Source organism: Scyliorhinus canicula, chromosome 22 (assembly GCF_902713615.1).
Source record: "Scyliorhinus canicula chromosome 22, sScyCan1.1, whole genome shotgun sequence".
Lineage (NCBI taxonomy): Eukaryota > Metazoa > Chordata > Chondrichthyes > Carcharhiniformes > Scyliorhinidae > Scyliorhinus > Scyliorhinus canicula.
The window spans coordinates 17180392-17204395 of NC_052167.1; the positions used below are offsets into that span (position 1 = coordinate 17180392).

Here is a 24004-nt window from a genome sequence, read left to right on the forward strand (position 1 = left end):
GAGAGCGAACCCGCACAGGAGTGGTGCAGCGCCTCGCACGTCCTCGACAATACATCCTGTCGCACTGCCGTTGCCATGGTGAATCACAAATTTTCAAATGGTCTCACAACGTGACATATCACACTGGTGATATCACTGCCGTCAGGATCTCTCACATTGTACAATAATGGTTCAAGTGTGACTCCCTTTTTCCAGACACAGGAATACAATTACTGAATTTGCTCCTTTGGAAGCTGCCCAGTTGCGCAATCAAATTGTGCATTCGATACAAATCAGAACTTCCATTACAGGCTTTATTGCAGCTCCACGTGAACCTTTATAAACTACATTCATGTCACTGCTGATGCTGGGCAAGTTAACCAAGTATAATTTAAATGCGATGACTTCTTCTCAAATATCATCCGGCGTGTTTCATAGAATCCCTATAGGGCCTCCGAAAGAGCAACCCGCCCAGGCCTCACTCCTATCCCAACCCTGTAACCCCAGCGAGCCGACATACCTTTGGACACTAAAGGGGCAATCTATTATGGCCAATCCACCTAATTTGCATATCTTTGGACTGGGGGGGGGGGGGGGGGGGGGGGAACCGGATGAAACCCACGCAGGCACGGGAGGAATGTGCAGACTCCACATAGACCGTCACCCAAGGCCGGAATTGATCCCGGGTCCGTGGAGCTGTGAGCCCAGGTATGTCCTGTACATAAAAAAACAGGGCAAATTCTACCCGGGCTATGATCATCCCATGAGCTCACTCTCGATCATCAGTAAAGTGATGGAAGGAGTCAACAATGCTCGCAAGTGGCATTTACATGGCAATATTCTGCTCACCGATGTTCAGTTTGGGTTCTGCCAAGATCACTCAGCTCCTGATCTCATTACAGCCTTGGCTCAAACGTGGACAAAAGATCTGAACTCCTTGACAAAGCAGTGTTTGAACCCACATTGCATCAAGGGGTCCGAGCAAAACTGGAGTCAATGAGAATCGGGGAGAAATTTCCGTTGGTCAGAGTCATACCCAGCACAAAAGGAGATGGTTGTGTTTGCCGGAAGTCAGTCATCTAAATGTGAGGTTATCCATTTTGGTAGGAATAACAGCAAACGGGATTATTATTTAAACGATAAAATATTAAAGCATGCAGAGAGACTTGGGTGTGCTAGTGCATGAGTCACAGAAGGTTGGTTTACAGGTGCAACAGGTGATTAAGAAGGCAAATGGAATTTTGACCTTCATTGCTAGAGGGATGGAGTTTAAGACTAGGGAGGTTATGTTGCAATTGTATAAGGTGTTAGTGAGGCCACACCTGGAGTATTGTGTTCAGTTTTGGTCTCCTTACTTGAGAAAGGACGTACTGGCACTGGAGGGTGTGCAGAGGAGATTCACTAGGTTAATCCCAGAGCTGAAGGGGTTGGATTATGAGGAGAGGTTGAGTAGACTGGGACTGTACTCGTTGGAATTTAGAAGGATGAGGGGGGGATCTTATAGAAACATTTAAAATTATGAAGGGAATAGGTAGGATAGATGCGGGCAGGTTGTTTCCACTGGCGGGTGAAAGCAGAACTAGGGGACATAGCCTCAAAATAAGGGGAAGTAGATTTAGGACTGAGTTTAGGAGGAACTTCTTCACCCAAAGGGTTGTGAATCTATGGAATTCCTTGCCCAGTGAAGCAGTTGAGGCTCCTTCATTACATGTTTTTAAGGTAAAGATAGATAGTTTTTTGAAGAATAAAGGGATTAAGGGTTATGGTGTTTGGGCCGGAAAGTGGAGCTGAGTCCACAAAAGATCAGCCATGATCTCATTGAATGGCGGAGCAGGCTCGAGGGGCCAGATGGCCTACCCCTGCTCCTAGTTCTTATCTCAGTTCTAAGGCAGCACTGCAGGAGTTCCTCAGGATGGTGAACTCGGCCCAACAACCTTCAGCTGCTTCATCAATGACCTTCCCTCCACTGTATTGGCAGAAGTGGGATTGTTTGCTGATGACTGCACAATGTTCAGTATAATTCACGACTCCTCAGATACTGAAGCAGTCCATGTTCAAATGCAAGAAGACCTGGACAACATCCAGACTTGGGCTGACAAGTGGTAAATCCAAGTGCCAGACAATGACCATCTCCAACAAGAGAGAATCTAACCTTCACCCCTTGACATTCAAAGGCATTACCACCGCTGTATCCCATACTATCAACATCCATCCACCAGAACCTGAACTGGACTATCATACCAATACTGTGGCTCGGAATCCTGTGGTGAGTAACTTGCCCAAAGTCTGTCCACTATCTACAAGGCACAAGTCAGGAGTGTGATGGAATACTCTCCACTTCCCTGGATAAGTGCAGTTCCAACAACACTAAAGAAGCTCAACACCACCCAGGACAAAGCAGCCCACTTGATTGGCACCCCTTCCAAAAACATTCAAACCCTCCACCAACACACAGTAGCAATAGTGTGTACCATCTACAAGATGCACTGCAGGAAATCATCAAGGCAAGGCTCCTTCCACAGCATCTTCCAAACCTGCAATCTCTCCCATCTAGCTGGACACGGGCAGCAGGCACATGGGAACAAACAACACCTGGAAGTTCCCTCCAAGCCCCTCACCATCCTGAAATGGAAATATATCGCCGTTCCTTCGCTGTCGCTGGGCCAAAACTCCGTATCTCCTTTCCTGACCACTGTGGATGCACCACATGGACAGCAGCGGTTCAAGAGCGCAACTCACCACCACCTTCTGAAGGGCAATTATGGATAGGGCAATAAACGCTGGTCTAATCAGCGACACCCATATCTCATGAAAGAATAAAAATTCAAGAGGGAGTGAACATTCACTAGACTTATCCCTGCGATGGCAGGAGGGTCCTCTGAGGAGAGATTGAGGCTGGGCCTGTATTCTCGACAATTTAGAAGAATAAGAGGCAATGTCAATAAAACATATGAAATTCTTACAGGTTGTGACAGGATAGACACAGGAAGGATGAATTCCCTGGCTGGGAGGGAATCTAGAACCAGGGAGCAGAATTAGATGCAGGTTATTTAGGACTGAGATGAGAAGAAATGTGTTCACTGAGAAGGTGGTGAATCTTTGGAATTCTCTACTCCAGAGGGCTGTGGAAGCAAAGCCATTAAGTATATTCCAGAGATCAATAGTCCTACCCATTAAAAACATCAAGGGATATGGGGATAGTGCAGGAAAATTATTGGGATAGAAGAGCAGCCATTACTTGGTTGAATGGAAGAGCAGGCTCGAGGGGCCGAATGGCCCATTCCTACTCCTACTTCCTATGCTCCTGCATGCTTATAGCTTGGGAAAGAGGCACATCAGACGGGAGATTCCATGAGGGGAAAAAAATGCAGAAGGAACAAAACTCCTCAGTCTCCCCTTGCTGCTCTCTAAATGCTTCAATTTTTCTCGGAGGCCGTGTTGCTTGTACAGTGAAAGTTCCGGGGCCTAAGCTGCATTTTTAGAATGCAGTTCCCTCAGAACACATCCCCAATGTCATTTGCAAATGAATCCTCCCAGGAAACCTGTACACTGGTGAACTGGGTAATATTCCAGTGTAATTACAGCGCAATGGACATGGAGGAAATTCATAATAAATGAAGAAATAAAACTAATATTAGAGCGAACCCAGTCTCTGATGAATGCTTGGATCAAGATATGTCACTATTATAAAGGGCCGTCGCAGCTGCCTGATCACATGAACATGATGTGGCTCCATTCTCTGTCCCCAGGCGTTAAGAAATCAAATGATGAAACCATAAATCGATTTTGGGAAAACGTGCACGCGAATTTTAATGAAATGCTGCCCAAGTGATGTGCACTGAAATCTAGGGCACATTCACACAGCAAGGTCAGCATCGTCACAAACTGATTTCACTTATGGGCGGGGGGCCAAATTGCCAGCTTAATTTGGAATTAATTCATGGAATTAATGGCCTGATTCAGGAGTGAGGCGGGGAGAGACTCTCTTGGGTGGACTGCCTTGGTCTGACACACTGCCGAATACAAATCGAGTGGAGTGGCAAACCTGCCGGGGCGACATGCTTGGGAAGAGCCGGGCGCTTTGCAAATCCACTTGACCTGAGCTGAAAATGTTCGCGAATCCGGGAACCCCATATTCTTAAGCATTTCAGCTTCTAACGACTGGAACCACCCAATCATGTGCCGAGCTCCACCCTGAACCAAACTGTTCCAGTTCCTGACAGACAGGAGTAGACATTGCCCCGTCCTAAAGCAATGGATTTACAGAATCGTACAGTGCAGAAGAATGCCATTCGGCCCGTCTTGTCAGAGTTATCCCGTTTGTCCCACTAGCTGTTTTCCCCCTACAGCCCTGTCTGTAAACATCGCCTTTACGGAAACATTTCCAATTCCTTCTCGTAAGTTATTATTGAATCTGTTCTCTTGCAGACAGTCCATCACAGATCATAAAACTTGTGTAAAACAAAAATAACTCACATTCCCTCAGAATCTTTTTATCACTTATCTTAATTTTAACAGCTCTCCTTATCGACCATCAGTTCCACGCCCGCCACCACCCCTCGATTCTATCAAAACACTTAGCACTTGTATTAAATCTCCATTTAAGTGAGCAATCCCAGCTTCTTCACTCTCTCAATATTCATTCATTTCTTGTACCACTCTGAAAAATCTCCTCCACATTCATTCCAAGCCCTTGACATTAGTCCTAAGATATGGCGGCCAGAATTGGACTCAATTCTTCATCCTTTCATAGGATGGGGGAATCATCGGTAGGGCCAGCATCTATTACCCTTCCCTTTTTTTGCTGGGCCATTTTGAAGGACAATTATAGGTCTGTTGTCACATGTAGGCCAGATCAGGTAATGGATGGCAGATTTCCTTCCCTAAAGGACACACTGGTGGTGTTTTAAACCAAGATTGATGATCGTTTCATGGTCATCATTACTGGCACTAGCTCTATATTTGAAATGAAATGAAAATGAAAATCGCTTATTGTCACAAGTAGGCTTCAAATGAAGTTACTGTGAAAAGTCCACACTCCGGCACCTGTTCGGGGAGGCTGATACGGGAATTGAACCGTGCTGCTGGCCTGCCTTGGTCTGCTTTAAAAAACAGATATTTAGCCCTGTGCTAAACCAGCCCCGGTACATATTTCAGATGTATTGATCCATCAGCTGCCATGACAGTATTTGAACCTGTGAGCCCACAGCGTTAGCTCCACACACACACACACAGGGGCATTTTAAAAATCTAGGCCGCAATATTAGCTCAGTTTACGTTCTCTCGTTCGGTCTCCTTTCCTAGCGGAAATATGCCAACCACAATAAAAGGACCATAATTTACCCAGCCCATTGTTAAAACCTCTCTCTGTGCCTTTGGTACGTCGCAGTTACTTCGGAAAAACAGGAATTATTTATTGATCAGCTGCATCCAGACGTACTGCAAATTAAGCTCTGAAAGCCAAATTTAAAAATGCTTTTTGGAGATCAACTTTAGCAGCTTTTTGTCGCATCTCTTATTCCCAGCACTTATTCACGATTAACCTTTATGCAAGAGATAACCAGTTTAAAGTGACAGTAACAATGTGAGGGAACGTCAAGGGCACAAACGATTTATGTTTTAATCAGAAAGACAGTCATTGCCTTGAGGAAAATCTGTGCCAAAACCGCCCATCTCTGTCCAAAAGACACGGACAGCAGAGGCCTCAGGGGTAGATGCGAACAGGAGGAAGGAGGCCATGTTTCAGTGGAGGGGATATGTGGCCCTCAGGGAACATTCTCAGAACGGATTGGATGCCTCTTCCCTGAAGGACATTAGTGAACAAGTTGAGTATTTAATGACATGGTTATCATAGTCGCTTTTAACTGTTGTCAGTTTTGTATTTCCAGATCTAAAAAAAAACTAAGTTGCCAAGTTTCCATGCTGGGATTTGAACTCACATTCACATCCGGCAGTGCAACAGCGCAGACGCACAGCCACTCACCATACCCGTTGTAGCAGGAGATATCAAGCTTGAAGAGGAGGCCATTTTTGGTGGTGGACAATCTATCCAGGAGGCCCGAGGTTGATTCAGGATTAGGCCTCAGTAGGGCCTCATTCATATTATCCGGGCAACCCACCAGTGCCTGTAGTGTCTGCACAGGCCACTCCACCCATCTGCAGGAATAATGTTCAGGGTGCTTGCCCTCGCTGCATGGCAGTGGGATGAAGGTCAATCCTGAGCAAGGGGTTCCGGAGGGGGCAGTGTGACACCCTCGGGAGATAAGACAATACTCCCTGAACTTATGCATTCTTCGGCATTCCTGGTAGTGGAGAGGAAGTCTGGTGTTTGAGGCTCAGATCTGGCTTGAGCAGAATGTCTGGATCCCGCACCATTAGAACAAGCTATCAGGGAGAGATATTGATGTTCAGAGGCAGGAGAAGTTTCTGGCAATGGGCTGAAAACAATGGCTTCAATTTTCAACTTGTGCAACCGGAGTCATTTGTGACTCATCCATCAGCAATGACGGTATTTTAGGGATCTCTTTATGCAGAATATGAAGCAGTATTGTTGGTACCCCATGCTCGCTTCACAATTTTTAATGATTAACCCAACATCTCTTCTCATTGATCGAAACCGTCAATCCGAAAGAAGCGAGGATTCCATGGATCAGAACATGGGAGTTCTTTACAATGAACCAAAGTCTTACAGCACAGAAACTGGCCACCTGACCCGAACAGGTTCACACCCCTGCGTTCACACCATCCCACAGGCTCCACATTACCACTTCACGTCATTTCAACCTATCATCACATCCTCTTATTCCACTTCACGTCATTTCAACCTATCATCACATCCTCTTATTCCTACGCCCTCACTTGCTTATGTCGCCCCCCTCAAATGCATCTTCGCCATTTGCCTTGACCAATCTATGTGGCAGCAAGTTCCACACTCTCGCCACTTGCTGGTTGTTTGCCGTTATTATAAATTTATGGGCCCGAGTTCTGGATTTGTTGCAGCTTAAGTGGGTGGCACGGTAGCACAGTCGTTAGCACTGTTGCTTCACAGCTCCAGGTTCGATTCCCTTCTTGGGTCACTGTCTGTGCGGAGTCTGCACGTTCTCCCCGTGTCTGCGTGGGTTTCCTCTGGGTGCTCCGGTTTCCTCCCACACATCCCGAAAGACGTGCTTGTTAGGTGAATTGGACATTCTGAATTCTCCCTCAGGGTACCCGAACAGGCGCCGGAGTGTGGCGACTAGGGGATTTTCACAGTAACTTCATTGCAGCGTTAATGTAAGCCTACTTGTGACACTAATAAAGATTATTATTATCAAATTGCCCCTTGGTGTCGAAAAATGTGTAGGTTAGATGGGGTTAGAGGGATGGGGGTGGGGTGTGGTCTGCCCTAGGATGCACTTGGTAGGGCCAGTACAGATTCAATGGGCCGAATGGCCTACCTCTGCACTGTAGCGATTCTCTGGATTCTATGGTGTTCTTCAGAGCATTGAAGATCTTTAACAGCTCACTTCGCATCCTTCTCAATCTTAAGGAAAGGAATCACCTGTTTGCTCTTTCCTGATAGCTGTGTAGCTCTCTCTTGTCCCACTCCACAGTGTGAACTGCCCATTTACCCCACTCCTGGCTCCCAGTTCTGGTGAATTGCCATTGGCTCTGTACCAGCGTCGGCATTAAAAAGGCATCCAATGGCTGGAGCTAAGGGGGGAATCAATTAATCTGGAGAAGCAGTTGTCATCCCACACGGGTGTCGATGAGAAACTGTTTCTATAATTGCTAGCATCGATGTGGGCCTCACGTTCTGCCAAAGATGTTCGAATGTTATGGTTTAACGGGAATTGCAATTATAAATCATCCCCACAGCTTTGTACAGCAAAGCCATATCCATAATCTACCAATTAATATGATGGATGGTATTTATTTTGTCGGCCCTTTTTAAATAATTGGTGTAATTTAACTAATAAACAAAGTAAAGTGTCACTGTTGGACATGGTTTCAATGCAAGAAACCAACCATACAAATGTATTGAGTTCATTCTGAGCCAGCTCATATTTTCATTGAACTACTGGGGGGGCTACAGCCAACAGCAACGAAAAATGGGCAGTAGTGTGGGGGCGGGGGATCATCTCGTTTAAGGTTATGATAGACAGGGAGGCAAGAGAGGAGCAGCAACGGCTGGTGAGGAGGAAGGAGTTGCAGGCACGGTTTGACCTTCTGTCTACAGGGAAGGCGGTTCAATAATTAAGGTGGGGGGGAGGGGGTAGTGTATGGAAATGGGGAGAAGGCCAGTCTGCTGGTTGGCCAACTCTACCGGCAGATGGCTTCCCGAGAGATTGTTCATATCCGGGATGGGGCGGGGGAGTAGGTGGTGGTGCCGGAGCAGGTGATCAAGGTATTTGAGGGGTTTTATAAAAAGTTGCATAGGTCCGAGCCCCCAGGGGGCGAGTCGGATATGAGGGATTTTTTTGGGGCGAGGTTGGAGTGTCCTAGGGTCGGAGAGGAAGAGAGGGCAGCGCTGGAAGGGCCAGTGGAGATGGAGGAGGTTCCAGCGGCTATTGGGAAGATGTAAATGGCAAGGCGCCAGGACCGGATGGGTTCCTGGTGGAGTTTTATAAGGAGTTTTTGGATAGGTTGGTGCCGTTGTTGGTGGAAATGTTTGCTCTGGTTGAGGGGACACTCCTGGAGATGATGGGATAGGCATGCATTTCATTGTTGTTAAAAAAGGTTCAGGACCCGGTGGAGTGTGGGTCATATAGGCCTATATCTCTGCTAAATGTAGATGCCAGAATCCTGGCCAAGGTGTCGGTGGTTAGGTTGGAAGAGTGCCTTCCCCAGGTGATTGGGGAGGATCAGACGGGTTCCTGAAGAGTAGGCAGTTGTCTTCGAACGTGGGGCTTTTGTTAAATGTGGTGCTCTCCCCATTGGAGCAGAGGGATGTGGACGCGGAGAAGGCAATTGAGCATGTGGAGTGGAGCTATTTGCGGTGTTGGAGAGATTTAGGATTGGGCCTACATTTGTGGTGCGGGTCAAATTGTTTTACAGGGAACCCAAGGCGAATGTGCGCACAAATGCGGTGAATTTGGGGGTACTTTCAGTTACATCAGGCAACGCGGTCAGGGATTTTTGTTCTTTTGGTTTGCTTTGTTGGGTTGTATGCTTAGCATGTTAAAATGTTAAAAATCGAATAAAAATATTTTCAAAAAAAGAAAAAAAATGGGTGGCGGGATTGTGATGTGGGATTAATCCGCGGTCGGTAACTGAGACGCAGGTGGGGCGCCAACTCTGTGCTGCCCGATCAGCCTCCAGCCAGTTTGGTCATCACATTTGTGGTCGGTTGGATGTGGAATCTGACAGGCACTGAATGTGACCGGGGACACTCAACATGGGCTAACGCGAGCTTCAAGGTTCTGCTTCGGCAGAGGTAGAAGGCTGGTCGGACAAACACTCAGAAGGCAATGGGAGCAGACAGACAGCCATAGAGGTCAATGACAGGGGTCAAATAGTGAGGACTGAATGCAGTGCGCAAGAAGTTCAATGACCTCACAGGAGTGGCCAAGGTAAGTGACTGCATCTTCAAATGTGACCAGCCTGACCATTTTACAGGACGTGAGCGCATTGGCTGGGCCAGCATTTATTGTCCGTCCCTAACTGCCCTCCATTTCAGAGGGCATTTGAGAGTCAATTTGGATCGGGAATCACGTTTAGGCCAGACCAGGTGAGGGCGGCAGATTTCCTTCCATAAAAAACATCAGTGAATCAGGTTCAACAATTAGGCAATGGTCATCAGTAGACTTCTAATTCCAGATTTTTATTGAATTCAATTGTCTGCCGTGGTGGGATTTGAACCTGGGCCCTAGATCTTGCTCTGGATTACTAGTCCAGTGATAATACCACTGTGCCACTACCTCCCCTGATGCGTGAACTGTACCACGAGCCTCAGTCACTGCTCCATTCACCCCATCACTAGTTTACCAATAATCTCAATCAATCAGGACCGACATTTTGAGATGACCCATCACACCCACACCCACTTCACAACCCTCATGTCTCTCAGCCTGAATACACTGTCGGCTATCCGGCTATGGCAGCCATATCAATGACAGTCCCCTCTCTCCTGAAGGCCAAGGTTATGCACAGCTGTTGGCAGCAGGAGCTAAACTGGGCGGTGGAACGGGCAGGTTGGGGCGCTGGGGAACGGCTATGCTGCATGTCAAACCTCCTGTGGAGGAGACAGTGCCGGTCCCTACTGGGACGGTCATTGCTGAAGTTGGGGCCAGCAATGGGGCTGAAAGTATCAAAGAGACTGGAATCCTCTTAACCAATTCTCCTTCGCACATCTCGCCTCCGCTCAACTCCCTTCTGATTTCCGAGCTGCATGAACCCCTTACTACACCCGACCTCCCCTCACACCCACCCCCTCGTGTCTTTCCCCTTTCAGATACCCAGGATGTGTAGCCCTACCAGGTACTGTAGCAAAAGGAAGAAAGACAGCGATGATGAAGAGTTGAGTTTGCAGCCACCAGCTCAGATATGGACACTGTGTAATTTGGAGGAGCAGCAATTATGAGGCATGAACAAGTGGGTTGCAGTGGGGGGCAGGGGGGAAAGAATAACGCAGTTTTCTGCTCTCCGGAGAGCAAAGTCACACTCATGACTTGCCGCAGAGGTACAGGATGAATAACTCGATAGGGCCACTGATAGAGATGCACTACAATGTTAGGGGCTTTGTGAAGCCTGTCTTGAATCCTGAGGTCAATGCTGCAGAGCATGGTCAAGACCAGCACTAACTTGGCACAGGGCTTCACACAGAGGGGTGGAGCCCATTTTAACCAGGGTGGAAGTGTTGGCCAAGACCATTCGCACATTTATAGATACAACCAGAATGGCCAATGTTGCAGCTTTGATTGCAGCTACAGGAAGGTGACCTCCAATGTCTTGTTGCTGCAGTGGAAGATCAGACTGCTATCATGCGAGGTCAACTTGCCTCTATCATGCCTATGGACTACACTATTTAAAGGCTGTCTCCCAACAGAGATCCCACGCTGGGGAGTAGCAGTGGCTCAATGAGCACAAACCTGTTGTTATTTTACAGTTATCATGGGTAATCATGAAGAAAATCAAAGATATATATTAATATAGACAATAACGTCATGGTAAATGTGAACTGTTTAAGTTAATCACAATGGAAGCCATATTTATAATCACAATTAGATTGTCATCTAGCCTGTTCGGGCACTGTACAATGTGCAGTCCATTGTGCAATGTGTTGACCCACTAGTGCCAGACAATGCATTTTTCAGTGTCAATAAATAGTACAACGTGTTATATGGTGCTAGCATCGCACAGTTTGTTGTGCACTATTTACTGTATAGTGTGCTGAATAATGTGGCTGTCCACAGCGTATTGCTCTATTGTGCTGTAATGTCAGTACACTCTGGCATTGTACAATGTGGTGTGTTGAATAGTGATTATAGAACACAGTGGCATCATAGTGTGGTCTGCTGTGATTGTGTACACTATAGTAGTGCATAATGTCCATACACTATAATATATACTAGGAAATTGTGCACTACATGTCAGTATACAATGATATTGTATGATGTACTGTTCAGAGTGTCGCTACACTAAGGCATTACATAGTATGTTGCATTGTGTGCCAGTACAGTGTGATATTATAAACTAGTTTATAATATTACACTAATGTAATACACTGTAATATTATGCAGTGTTGCACCATTTAGTAGAACACTTTTGAACATGTACAGATGAAAGAAATATTTGTTTTCATAGATACCCTGTGCTCTTTATATCATAGAACAAATACAGTGCAGAAAGTGGCCATTCAGTCCATCGGGTCTGCATTAACCCTCCGAAAGAACACCTCACCTCGGCCCACTCCCTCACACTATCCCGGCGTCGCCATGACCCCACCTAACCTGCACATCTCTGGACACTAAGGGGCAATTTAGCACGGCCAATCCACCTACCCTGCACGTGGTTGGATTGTGGGAGGAAACCCACGCAGACACGGGGAGAACGTGCAAACTTCACACAGACAGTGACCCGAGGCTGGAATTGAACCCAGATCCCTGGCGCCGTGAGGCAGCAGTGCTAACCACTGTGCCGCCCAAATATCCCGAAGGAATACGTTAAGGTTGCTTCCTAGACCGACAAGCAGGAGATGAGTTATCTCCGGGTCAAGTGAACAGGTTATTTCCTACTTCTCCTGAAGGGTAAATATGTCCCCAGCTGCATCGTTGGCAACTAACAGAATTCACAACACATGAGGCGATTGAGTTCCAATGCCAATCACATCAACTTTAAAAAGGGTTCCTGTGAGATTTTGCTACTTTGAGCTGAGCGTTAAGGATTTAATAGTCTTGACTGCGACAACAAGTAAGGAGGTCTTTTCCGTGCAGCATTTCCAAATGATATTTCTTTCATTATCCATAATCTGCTGTGTAAAATCTTGAAATAATAAGAGGAACACTGACTGTCACCTTACCTTAAATACAAAACCCTCCGGGCAGCTTAACTGATCGTACCAGAATGCCTTGTACATGACCAGCATTAGCAGGCAGGCCAGGAATGCCATCGTAATGAGAATTAATCCAGTCAGCTAAAGAAGGAGTCAAATCATATTGAGAATGAGGAGCTGGCAACACATACATATATATATTTATGTTATTCCTCGCGCAGGTTTGATGATGAGAAATTAACTTTATTGAAAGTGTGAGCGAGCTCTGTCTGTGATGGTTCAACAAAGTTACCTTGACTTTCTCTGAAACTTCATCGTAAAGATTAATGTTCAGCTTCTTAATTCCAGGGATGTGCAGCTTTTTCTTCTTCTTCTGTTGCAGCTGATATTCTGTCCTGGTCTTCACCACAACCTGCGGGCAATTGGGTGGAAGTTAAGAACCAGGCTTTGGACAAAATGTTCAAAACGCGGCTGGCGGCACGTCAAAGTGAAATAAGTTTGTCACCAGATTTTGATTATGCTTTTTCCTCCCCCCCCTTAGTGACTTGCGCTTGATGTTCCCACTTCTTCTTCGAAAAAAATGTCCCCTCTGTCCCAGCTAACTTTGAAAGAGTCAGCACATAATTGATGGGCTGAATGGTCTCCGTTCTGTACTGTGCTATTCAATGTCTCAGCTGCAAAGCGATCAAACTGTGCCGTGTCCCAGCTTCGTTGGAAGGGCTAACTTCATTGGCTTGCAAGCTCTTTCACCATTGAGGGGAAGACCGGACAGAATGGAAGGCAGATATCATCAGCTGTTGTCTGAAGTCATTTTGAAACGAAAACAAATCTTAGAATCCTCACAGTGCAGAAGGAGGCCATTCGGCCCATCGAGTCTGCAACAATTCTCGGAAAGAGCACCTCACCCAGGACCACTCCCCCACCCTATTCCCGCAATCCCACCTAACCTCCGGGTCAGTTTTTATCACGGCCAATGCACCTAACCTGCACGTCTTTGGACTGTGGGATCAAACCAGAGCACCCGGAGCAAACCCACGCAGACACAGGGAGAACATGCAGACTCCGCACAGACAGTGACCCAAGCCGGGTATCGAACCTGGGACCCTGGAGCTGTGAGGCTGCAGTGACAAAAAAATTGAAAAATTGAAAATCGCTTATTGTCACGAGTAGGCTTCAATGAAGTTACTGTGAAAAGCCCCTAGTCGCCACATTCCGGCGCCTGTCCGGGAAGGCTGGTATGGGAATCGAACCGTGCTGCTGGCCTGCTTGGTCTGCTTTAAAAGCCAGTGATTTAGCCCAGTGAGCTAAACCAGCCCCAGTGCTAACCACCTATTGCCACAGCCAATAACATGGAAAGCCTGACACATTTCTTTCCTGATATAGAGCAGCAATTTCTTCAGATGACTGGGGTGCGTTGGGAGAGTTTTTAAGACCAGACACTCCTCTTCAACCACACGTTGTGATTGGCCATCCCTTTTCTCTCACAACCTTCCTGTTCCACATTGATTATCCACACCTCAACGGGGCACATATTCAAGCTGCAACTTACAATTGTAAGACTGGCTGATGACAGCAAATTATTTGTAGCAGCAACACGTTCGTTTACCCCAAGAACCCAAGCAAGCAAAATACAGTGGACCACATCATGGCAGCCAAGTAGGGGATGAGCCCAGGGTCCGGGGTCTGTAAGGGTCTGGGGCATGTAAATCCCCTCCAACTGCGGTACAACTACTGTCCTGGGACAGACACTTCAAAGTCAGCCAGTAGTACATAGAACAGTACAGCACAGAACAGGCCCTTCGGCCCTCGATGTTGTGCCGAGCAATGATCACCCTACTCAAACCCACATATCCACCCTATACATTACAACCCCCCCCCCCAACCTTACTTTTTAGGACATTACAGGACAATTTAGCATGGCCAATCCACCTAACCCGCACATCTTTGGACTGTGGGAGAAAACCGGAGCACCCGGAGGAAACCCACGCACACACAGGGAGGACGTGCAGACTCCACACAGACAGTGACCCAGCCGGGAATCAAACCTGGGACCCTGGAGCTGTGAAGCATTTATGCTAACCACCATGCTACCGTGCTGCCCTGTAAGATTATTTTAACAGGAAATTATATCTGTGTAAATAGACATGAAGACATGTGCCAGTTACACTAGTCACTTGTCTCCAAGAGTTCTAGGTTACCTTCAGCCTCACCATTCATCTTATAATGGACAGAGAATTGGCAGATGGAATTTAATCCTGAAAAGTGTGAGGTGGTACACTTTGATAGGAGCAAAGTGACAAGGGAATATTCAAGGCATGACCTGACAATGGGAAGTCCTGAGGAACAAAGGGGCCTTGGTGTGTTTGTCCATAGATCTCTGAAGGCAGAAGGGCAGGTTAATAGGGTGGGGAAAAAGGTATTTGGGACACTTGCCTTTATCAATCAAGGCATAGATTATAAAAGCAGGGGGGTCATGTTGGAGTTGTATAGAACTTTGGTGAGGCCACAGCTGGAGTACTGTGTGCAATTCTGGTCGCCACATTATAGGAACGATGTGGTCACACTGGAGGGGGTGCAGAGGAGATTCACTAGGATTCCCCTGGATGGAACATTTCAGTTATGATGCAAGGTTGGATAGGTTTGGGTTGTATTCGCTGGAGCAGAGAGGACTGAGGGGCGACTTGATCGGGGTCTACAAGATTATGAGGGGCATGGACAGGCTGGATAGGGAGTAGCTGTTCCCCTTAGTTGAAGGGTTAGTTATAATAATAATCATTATTAGTGTCACAAGTAGATTTACATTAACACTACAATGAAGTTACTGTGAAAATCCCCTAGTTGCCACACTCCGGTGCCTGTTCGGGTACACTGAGGGGGAATTCAGAATGTCCAATTCACCTAACAGCACATTTTTCGGACTTGTGGGAGGAAACCGGAGCACCCGGAGGAAACCCACGCATACATGGGGAGAACGTGCAGACTCCGCACAGACAGTGACCCAAGCCGGGAATCGAACCCGGAACCCTCGTGCTGTGAAGCAACAGTGCTAACCACTGTTGAGGGGTCACAAGTTCAAGGTGAGGGGCAGGAGGTTTAAGGGGGCTATGAGGAAAAACCTATTTACCCAGAGGGTGGTGACGGTCTGGAATGCACTGCCTGGGAGGGTGGTAGAGGCGGGTTACCTCACATCCTTTAAAAAGTACCTGGATGAATATTTGACACGTCATTACACAAATACATGAATAGGATGGGAATAAAGGGATACGGACCCCGGAAATGTAGAAGATTTTAGTTTAGACGGGCAGCATGGTCGGCGCGGGCTTGGAGGGCTGAAGGGCCTGTTCCTGTGCTGTACTTTTCTTTGTTTTTTGTAACATTCAAGGCCAACTGCTGGCAAATGGGATTAGGTAGGCAAGTCAGGTGTTTTTCATGCATCGGTGCAGACTAGATGGGCCAAAGGGCCTCTTGTGCACTGCATTATTCTGTGATTCTGTCATTCTGTGATATGCGATGGATGACCTTCAGAATAAAGTCTCGATGCAAGGTTTAGACCTTGCATTTAGATTCTACTCTTCCACCAGAGTTCTGCTCCGCACTGCAGCATTCCAAACTTCCCCACGTAATCTGTTTTCTGTCATTAGCAAAGACAAAATCCCACATTCCCAGCGAAGGGCTGTTCACAGAGGGGCTGAGAATCGGGGGCTAGGCTACAAATACTGAAGCATGGATTCTCCTGTCTTCGCTGCTTTCCAGCACCGCTCTCCACTGGGACCTCGGCATCAGCGACTTTACAGACAAGTCTCTGCAATGCTGTCAACTTGCTCGAATGCACTGGCCTGAACAGTCACACTTAAGAGCGGCCGTGTCAAACTCAGCCAGGGTACAACTGAAAAGTTCCTCCTTCACCTGATCCAAGGATTCAGTGGAAATAGCAAATTATAATAAGATTGGAACTACATAAAGGCTCAAGGGCCAGAATTATATTGAGTGTGAAAGGTTATTAATGCGCTAAGCTGAATTATAGTTTGCAAATAGAGGTAGTGCTGCTAAATCTATTCATTTCAAATGGACTCAAAGTCAAAGATAATATATGGCTCTCTGTTTCCCACCATATAGGACTCTTTGTTCACAACATGCTCTTACATTGGTGAAAGTATCTAAACCAAAGCTAGTTTAGTACTTGACAATGGGGTCATTGACAGTGAGATCATTGGCAATGGGATCATTAATAACGGGGTCCTGAGCAATGGGATCATTAGCAATAGGATGAATGGCAATGGGGTCATTGGTAATGGGGTCATTCATAATGGGGTCATTCGTAATGGGGTGCTTAGCAATAAATAAATAACCTTTTTATTGTCACAAGTAGGCTTTCATTAACACTGTCATGAAGTTACTGTTGAAAAGCCCCTAGTCGCCACATTCCGGCGCCTGTTCGGGTACACACAGAGGGAGAATTCAGAATTCTCAGCCGGTACGGGATTTGAACCTGCGCTGCTGGCCTTGTTCTGCATCACAAACCAGCTGTCAAGCCCACTGAGCTCAACCATGGGGTCATTGGCAATGGGTCATTACTAATGGGGTCATTGGTAATGGGGTCATTACTAATGGGGTCATTGGTAATGGGGTCATTACTAATGGGGTCATTGGCAATGCGGCCATTGGCAATGGGGTCATTGGCAATGGGGTCATTACTAATGGGGTCATTGGTAATGGGGTCATTGGTAATGGGGTCATTACTAATGGGGTCATTGGTAATGGGGTCATTGGCAATGGGGTCATTGGTAATGGGGTCATTACTAATGGGGCCATTGGCAATGGGGTCATTGGCAATGGGTCATTACTAATGGGGTCATTGGCAATGGGGCCATTGGCAGTGGGGTCATTGGTAATGGGGTCATTGGCAATGGGGTCATTGGTAATGGGGTCATTACTAATGGGGCCATTGGCAGTGGGGTCATTGGCAATGGGTCATTACTAATGGGGTCATTGGCAATGGGGCCGTTGGCAATGGAATCCATAGCAATGTGGTCATTGGTAATTGGGTCACTGGTAATGGAGTCATTGGTAATAGGGTCATTGGTAATGGGGTCATTAGCCATGGCATCATTAATAGTAGGGTCCTGAGCAATAGGGCCATTAGCAATGTGCTCATTGTAATTGGACCATTAGCAATGGGGTCATTGGCAACGGGGTCATTGGCAACGGGGGCATTGGCAACGGGGGCATTGGCAACGGGGGCATTGGCAACGGGGGCATTGGCAATGGGGGCATTGGCAACGGGGTCATTGGCAACGGGGTCATTGGGAAACGGGGTCATTGGCAACGGGGTCATTGGCAATGGGGTCATTGGCAACGGGGTCACTGGCAACTGGGTCTTGGCAATGGGGGTCATTGGCAACGGGGGCATTGGCAACAGGGGCATTGGCAATGGGGTCACTGGCAACTGGGTCTTGGCAATGGGTGTCATTGGCAACGGGTTCATCAGCAAATTTAGAAATTGGAATTTAGAAACCAGGTTGGATTGTTCATTCTGATAGCAAGGGACTGGAAATGTGTCCGATGATTTTGGACTCACAGCAGCATTGTGAGACCAGCATGCACCCTAAACCAAGGTGCCTGAGGATCCATAGAAAATGGCCCTCGGGTTTCATGTGGATCTTTGAGGCAGGTTTCCAGCTTCAGTTGCATCTCCATAGACAGCTCGCCACTGGGAAAAAAACAACTTAAACCTGCCGAAAGGGCAACAGCCCTCAGATATGCCCCAGGAAATTGTGTGGTGGTGTCTTGTTTGGTGGGGTGGGGGTTACGGGGGTGGGGCGGTGGGGCGGGGGGGGGGGGGGGGGGTGAAATGGATGACCGGTGTGGGACTGGATGGTTGTACGCTTTCATGGGCAGGGTAATCAGAATTTACAGTGCAGAAGGAGGCCATTCAGCCCATCGGGTCTGCAACGGCTCCTGGAAAGAGCACCCTATGTCAGTCCACACATGAACCCTATCCTCGTAACTCAGTAATCCCACCTAACCTAAGGGCAATTTAGCATGGCCAATCCACCTAACCTGCACATCTTTGGACTGTGGGAGGAAACCAGAGCACCCGGAGGAAACCCACGCAGACACGGGGAGAACATGCAAACTCCGCACAGACGGTGACCCAAGCCGGGATTCGAACATGGGACCCTGGAGCTGTGAAGCAACTATGCTAACCACTGTGCTACCGTGCTGCCCTCCCACTCATTTCTATCCCACTCATGAATAATTTGTTTCACAATGGAAGTCCTTCAATGCGCCCCTTGCTAACACATTCAAATCGAAGACCTGATGGGTGTCTCAACAAATGGGCCCTGTCAATTTAGCAGTGGGACCAACACCTACACAGACTGGATGCTGGCTATCTCACTGCTCAGTTGGTTTATTTTGCCTCCACTTTGTGGCCCCAAAAAAACAGGCCCAACACAGACCAATTGCTAGCCAGTGGTCCCAGCATCCTTTGCAAATGTAAATATTGACAGTAAATGATGTCAATTCAGCAGTGCTTTGTCTCCTTTGTTGGTTAATTGATTTATTTTAAAATTCATCTGACTAGTAAGCGTCGATGATATCATCAAGATGCTGGTTAGGAGAAACCTTCGGCACCCTGACTAAATTATAAGTGGGCAGCAGATGGCAAATGGAGCGGTTTGTCTGTTAAGACGGATGAGTGTGTGATTGTCTTTTTATAACCGAGTCCTGTTCAAGTGGCAGAGCTTTAATTTGTGATTTGAATCGTACAAGGAAGTTGACTGCCATCAGGAGATTGCAGGTCCTTAACCAGTGGTAGACCATCTTAAGCTGTGTTTGTTTTATTCCTCTCCCTCTCACCGCTGGGCCCACAGTAACAGCTGAAGATACTGTCCAAGACATCTTGTGACTGGAACTGCAGCATCGAAAGGTCTATTTTAAGCTGTGAATGCTTTGGAAATAAACGTCGCCACCATACATTGCGGTTTCCGAGACTTGTGTTAACATTTTTCACAGCTGCCTGACAGCTGAACTGGATTGAGTGATTTATTACTGAACCATACGGATCAGGAAGACTCCAGGTTTAATCTTTGGTCCGTGGTTTTATCTCAGCCCCGATAGCAATAGTACATTGCAATTGGCCTCAACGTCCCTGGACTGGAAGGGGGGGGGTGCAATTAGGCATGAATTTTGACCCTCATTGCTCTTAATTACGAATAAGGGCGGCACGATAGCACATTGGTTAGCACTCTTGCTTCACAGCGACAGGGTCCCAGGTTCGATTCCTGGCTGGGTCACTGTCTGTGCGGAGTCTGCACATTCTTCCCGTGTCTGCGTGGGTTTCCTCCGGGTGCTCCGGTTTCCCCCAACAAGTCCCGAAAGACGTGCTTGTTAGGTGAATTGGACATTCTGAATTCACCCTCAGTGTACCCGAACAGGCGTCGGAGTGTGGCGACGAGGGGATTTTCACAATCACTTCATTGCAGTGTTAATGTAAGCCTACTTGTGACGATAATAATGATTATTATTCTTCAGGTACATGATAGGAATCAAATTTAGCTTTGATGGAGCTGCTCAGGTTAAGAAGCTTGCCGTTAACCGCTGACTAGACTACATATAAGAATGGTCACTTCAGTAAAATACCAAAAGGGCCATTTAGTTCCACAGAGTTGCATTGTCGAATCAGTTGGTGCCCTCAGAAGAGGGTCAAGGACAAATGTTGATGGAGTATCCGCATCTCTATCCATTCCACGAGTGCAGTGCCCAAAGGCAGTTCCTCGGTTCATTGTCTGCTGATGCGTCTACTATGTCTATTGAATTCACATTGTTTTCACTGGGAAAACAAAGAATTGGGGATAAAGTGTCTGGGACCACACAAAGAGAGAGCTCAGACATTGTTCTTTGCCACACGGTCCTTTGAACTAAAATAATATCCCAACTGTACGTATATTCCTGCTGGGGTAAAGTGACTGTCGCTCTCTTTTTGGACATTGGCTCCTATTGTGATGTAGAGAAGATGGAGCCGGATTGATGTTTGTTAATGTGCATTATCTACTAGGAGGCATATTCATTATGGTGCCTTTAATTAGTATGTTTTTCAGTATTCTACATTATTTACAGTCCATAATTAACATAAATCACCATAATGGCTTCAGTCTTCAATTAGACTGTTCTCATTATAAGCAAAAACAAGCATGTGCATTTGTACAAAGTCCTGATTTTATCCTGGTATAACTGATACTGTTCTGAAGTATTTATCTGGACCCATTGTGATGAAGGTATGAACTTCCGATATCTTGTAATATATATGTTTGGTGCAGTAAAGGTTAAACGCCTGGGTTAGTGTGTGTGACTGCTGCAGTCACGTTTTTTAAAAATCCTGGTTTGAAAGATAGCAAGGCTTTTTGGAGCCAGAGGTGCAATTAAAGCATCGTAAAGGTTTGGGCTAATGGATTTATATTTGATATTAAGGGGGAGCCCTGGGGAGTAGATAATTGGAGACAGTGTTCAGCTAAGTCAGGTGATGTAGTTAATGGGAGGGGCCAAGTGTTGAAACAGTCAGATATTGAGCTTTGCAGAGTTACTTTTGGCTGGCAGGTGAGTTGAGAAGGTTCCTGAAGAATAGAGCCAGACATTATGCATTATTCTGACAGGGTGACAGGTCTATTTCTTTCCAGCAATCTCAAAAGATCTCTCCATCTCAAAATGGAATATCCAAGACATCTCTTTACAGCAATTATTCCAGAGTGCTAACTGTATTTAAAAGTGGATTGGGATCTGAGACGGTTTTGTTGTTTGAGTGGAAGTAAAGATAGCAGTTAAGGGTTATTGCGTCACTGTATTGATCAGCATTGTTTAAGTGGTAATTATAAGCTATTTTCTTGCGTGATGTTAAAGAAACTTTAATACTGTGTTGGTAATAAAGTGTGCTTTAATTTACCATATCTTATTTTGTGTGAAATCACTCCTGGAACGAGGTGTCCTTTCCTCACAGTCTGACAAAATTAAAATAAACTATTGGGTTTCTGTCCGATAGCCGAGCAACTTTTGTTGTCTGGTCTGGGGTCGTAACACCCTGAAATTATAAAATGGATTCAACTGTATTCAGGCTTATCACCTTCACCTGACATTACAACCATCACAATTTCAGCAGAGGTATTAGCTTGTTTAAGGTAGATGATTTGCCCCTCCACTGAAATAGCAGAGGAATTCCCATGAATGTGTTGTGGTTTTGTACCTTAGTGCCCGGTGGTGTGATCGATTTCTTAGTTAATGGCTGCTATCGGCCTTTAATATCTTGGCACACATGCTGGGTGCTACCTTTGCCATTTTAAGTGCCTTTTTCACCCCTTTTGGTTTTGGTCAGGTTCTAGTCTCTAAACAAGAGCCAGGGCGAGTGGTCTGCTTTGAGAGCGCTGGGCAGCGAGCGACCTGAACGATCACAGGAATGTCTGAGGACACTTACTTCCCAATTTCCACTTTGCCCAGTGTGGGGACCGGAGGTTTGAACCCACATCCTGATCTCCAAAGAGCCAGTTCTTCATTTCGCTTTCTCATCAATAAAATCATTTTTGCTGTGTGGCGTCAATGCAAGTTGCCCCCCCCCCCCCCCCCCCACCCACCCACCCCCGCCCCCCCCCATCAAACCCCAGCATGGTTGCCGAATATTTATGTGTACCTTCTCAGGGATTGGCTGCTGAAGCTGATTGACATCAAGTGGAGTTATCAGGGGGATGTTATCAAATCCATCATCGGCACCGTGCTCTTTCTCTGTCTTCTCAGAGAAATTGCATCCAGGCTTCACCATGTCGGGCTGGGATGACGGACGTCACCTGAAAAAAGATTTCAAAAACGTTAACGAGGAACTTCTTTTCACAAAGGAACTTGCGATTTAGCTAAACTCCAATTTAACTTTTCAAGATCCCCTGTTCCTGGCTCCACTTTATCGAGGAGCATTGTTGATTTATTAAAGAGAGTTCACCCAGGGTCGCCAAAATACCGCAGTTACCAGAAAATTGAAACGTTGCCGCTGTTTCTCTCCCCGCAGATGGTACCTGATCTTCTGCGTATTTCTGCTATTTTCTATTTTCGGGTCAGTAAAATCTGCTCTGTATTTCTTGCTCCTGAATTCACGCCACGCCATGGAGCGGACTTCGGGCGGAATTGACAGGAGTTTGGATGCAGGGGAGGGGGGCTGTGGAATGGGGAAGGAGCTGCCTTCGCGCGTCCATTTGGTTAAGTCCGGGGCAGGAATGGGTGGCCTTCCTGCCTGGGTGTCAATTGAGGCCCTTCAGGGGGCCGAATGAGCATGTACGTACCTCAACCTGCTGCCGCTGGTACTCAACCAGTGGTGGACAGGGGAGTAGCCACGTGGGAAGTCCAAAAAGCAAACTTTGTCGGGTTTGCTGGCAGGCGGGCCACTCAAGTGCCTCATATTTCTTTACACTTAAAAGCTTACCGAGCGTGTAACGATTTGGTTCTATGCAGTCATATCCTTCATCGCCCGGCTTTCTGGGGCAGAACATTAGCTTGACGTTAAAAACCTCACGGCACTATTTTGGAGCAGAGCAGGGAGTGTCCAATATTTATTCACATCCACAAAAAAGATGATCCGCTGATTATCACGTTGCTGCCTGTCGGAGCTTGCTGTGCGCAAATGAATTGCCCTGTTTCCGAAATCACCAATAGTACCTGCTCCTCAAAAATACTCCATTGTTTCAAAGCATGTAACAGCCTTCATGAAAGGTGCTATATTAATGCAAATCTTTCTTTTAAAGTCCGTTCTTCTCTACCTCTGGACTAGGGTCGAGCAGCAAAGTTCACCCTTAAGTTCTCCTGGCAGCTTTCCACGTTCCCTCTCCAAATGTAGCCACCATTTTTTTCATGCCAAGTGGCGCCCGTTGTGATCAGCTCACACTCACGAGCGACAGAGTTCAGTTTGCGCCAAGACATTGCACATACGACCTCTGCGGACAGTCAAAGAAAATGCCGGTTCTTTTATCTCACTAGTTTGCACGAGACGTGAATGTAGATCACAGGAGGCAAAGGACAATGTCCTAACTGTACAACCTCGCCCAATCGCCACATAACATCAGTAATCAAAACTGGTCACTGGTCCATGGAGGAGCGTCAATATTATACCGTTTACAGACTAATGCCTGATCTTATTGGAGGTCGCGGCAGCTTCGTCTGATTCCTCAGAAAATCCTTGCATTTGAAGCATCCAGCATGCCTGATTACTCCTTGCTCTGTGACTGAAGCCAGGCCCAAGGGCTTCCCCATTTTCCCAGGAGCGGATCTGGATGATAGTCTCCCTTACAATCAACATCTGACAAAAAGCACGGCTAAACGGAAGAAACAGATTTAACTGAATCCATAAATCAGCAAGGTCCACAGACACTCAGCACACATTCGCCTTGACCCTTGTTTAGCTGGTGGCTGAACATTGCACACCGGCATGGCGAGGAAACACACAGAACACCAACAATCTGGCTCGCTGCCCTCAAATGTATTTTACTGAGCTGCCTCTCAGGAGAGAAGAATCAAGAGAAT

At 46.8% G+C, this 24004-nt stretch overlaps 1 protein-coding gene across 1 annotated transcript in view; it reads right to left on the reverse strand.

The window, feature by feature from the left end:
• Positions 1 to 24004, reverse strand: part of caly (calcyon neuron-specific vesicular protein) — a 43268-nt gene that overhangs the window by 2108 nt on the left and 17156 nt on the right. The window contains exons 2-4 of the mRNA XM_038782974.1: positions 22131 to 22284; positions 12744 to 12863; positions 12479 to 12592 (exon numbers count right to left, since the gene is read on the reverse strand). Coding sequence (XP_038638902.1) covers positions 12479 to 12592; positions 12744 to 12863; positions 22131 to 22259 — 363 coding nt within the window. The 5' untranslated portion in view covers positions 22260 to 22284. The remainder of the gene's footprint in view (positions 1 to 12478; positions 12593 to 12743; positions 12864 to 22130; positions 22285 to 24004) is intronic.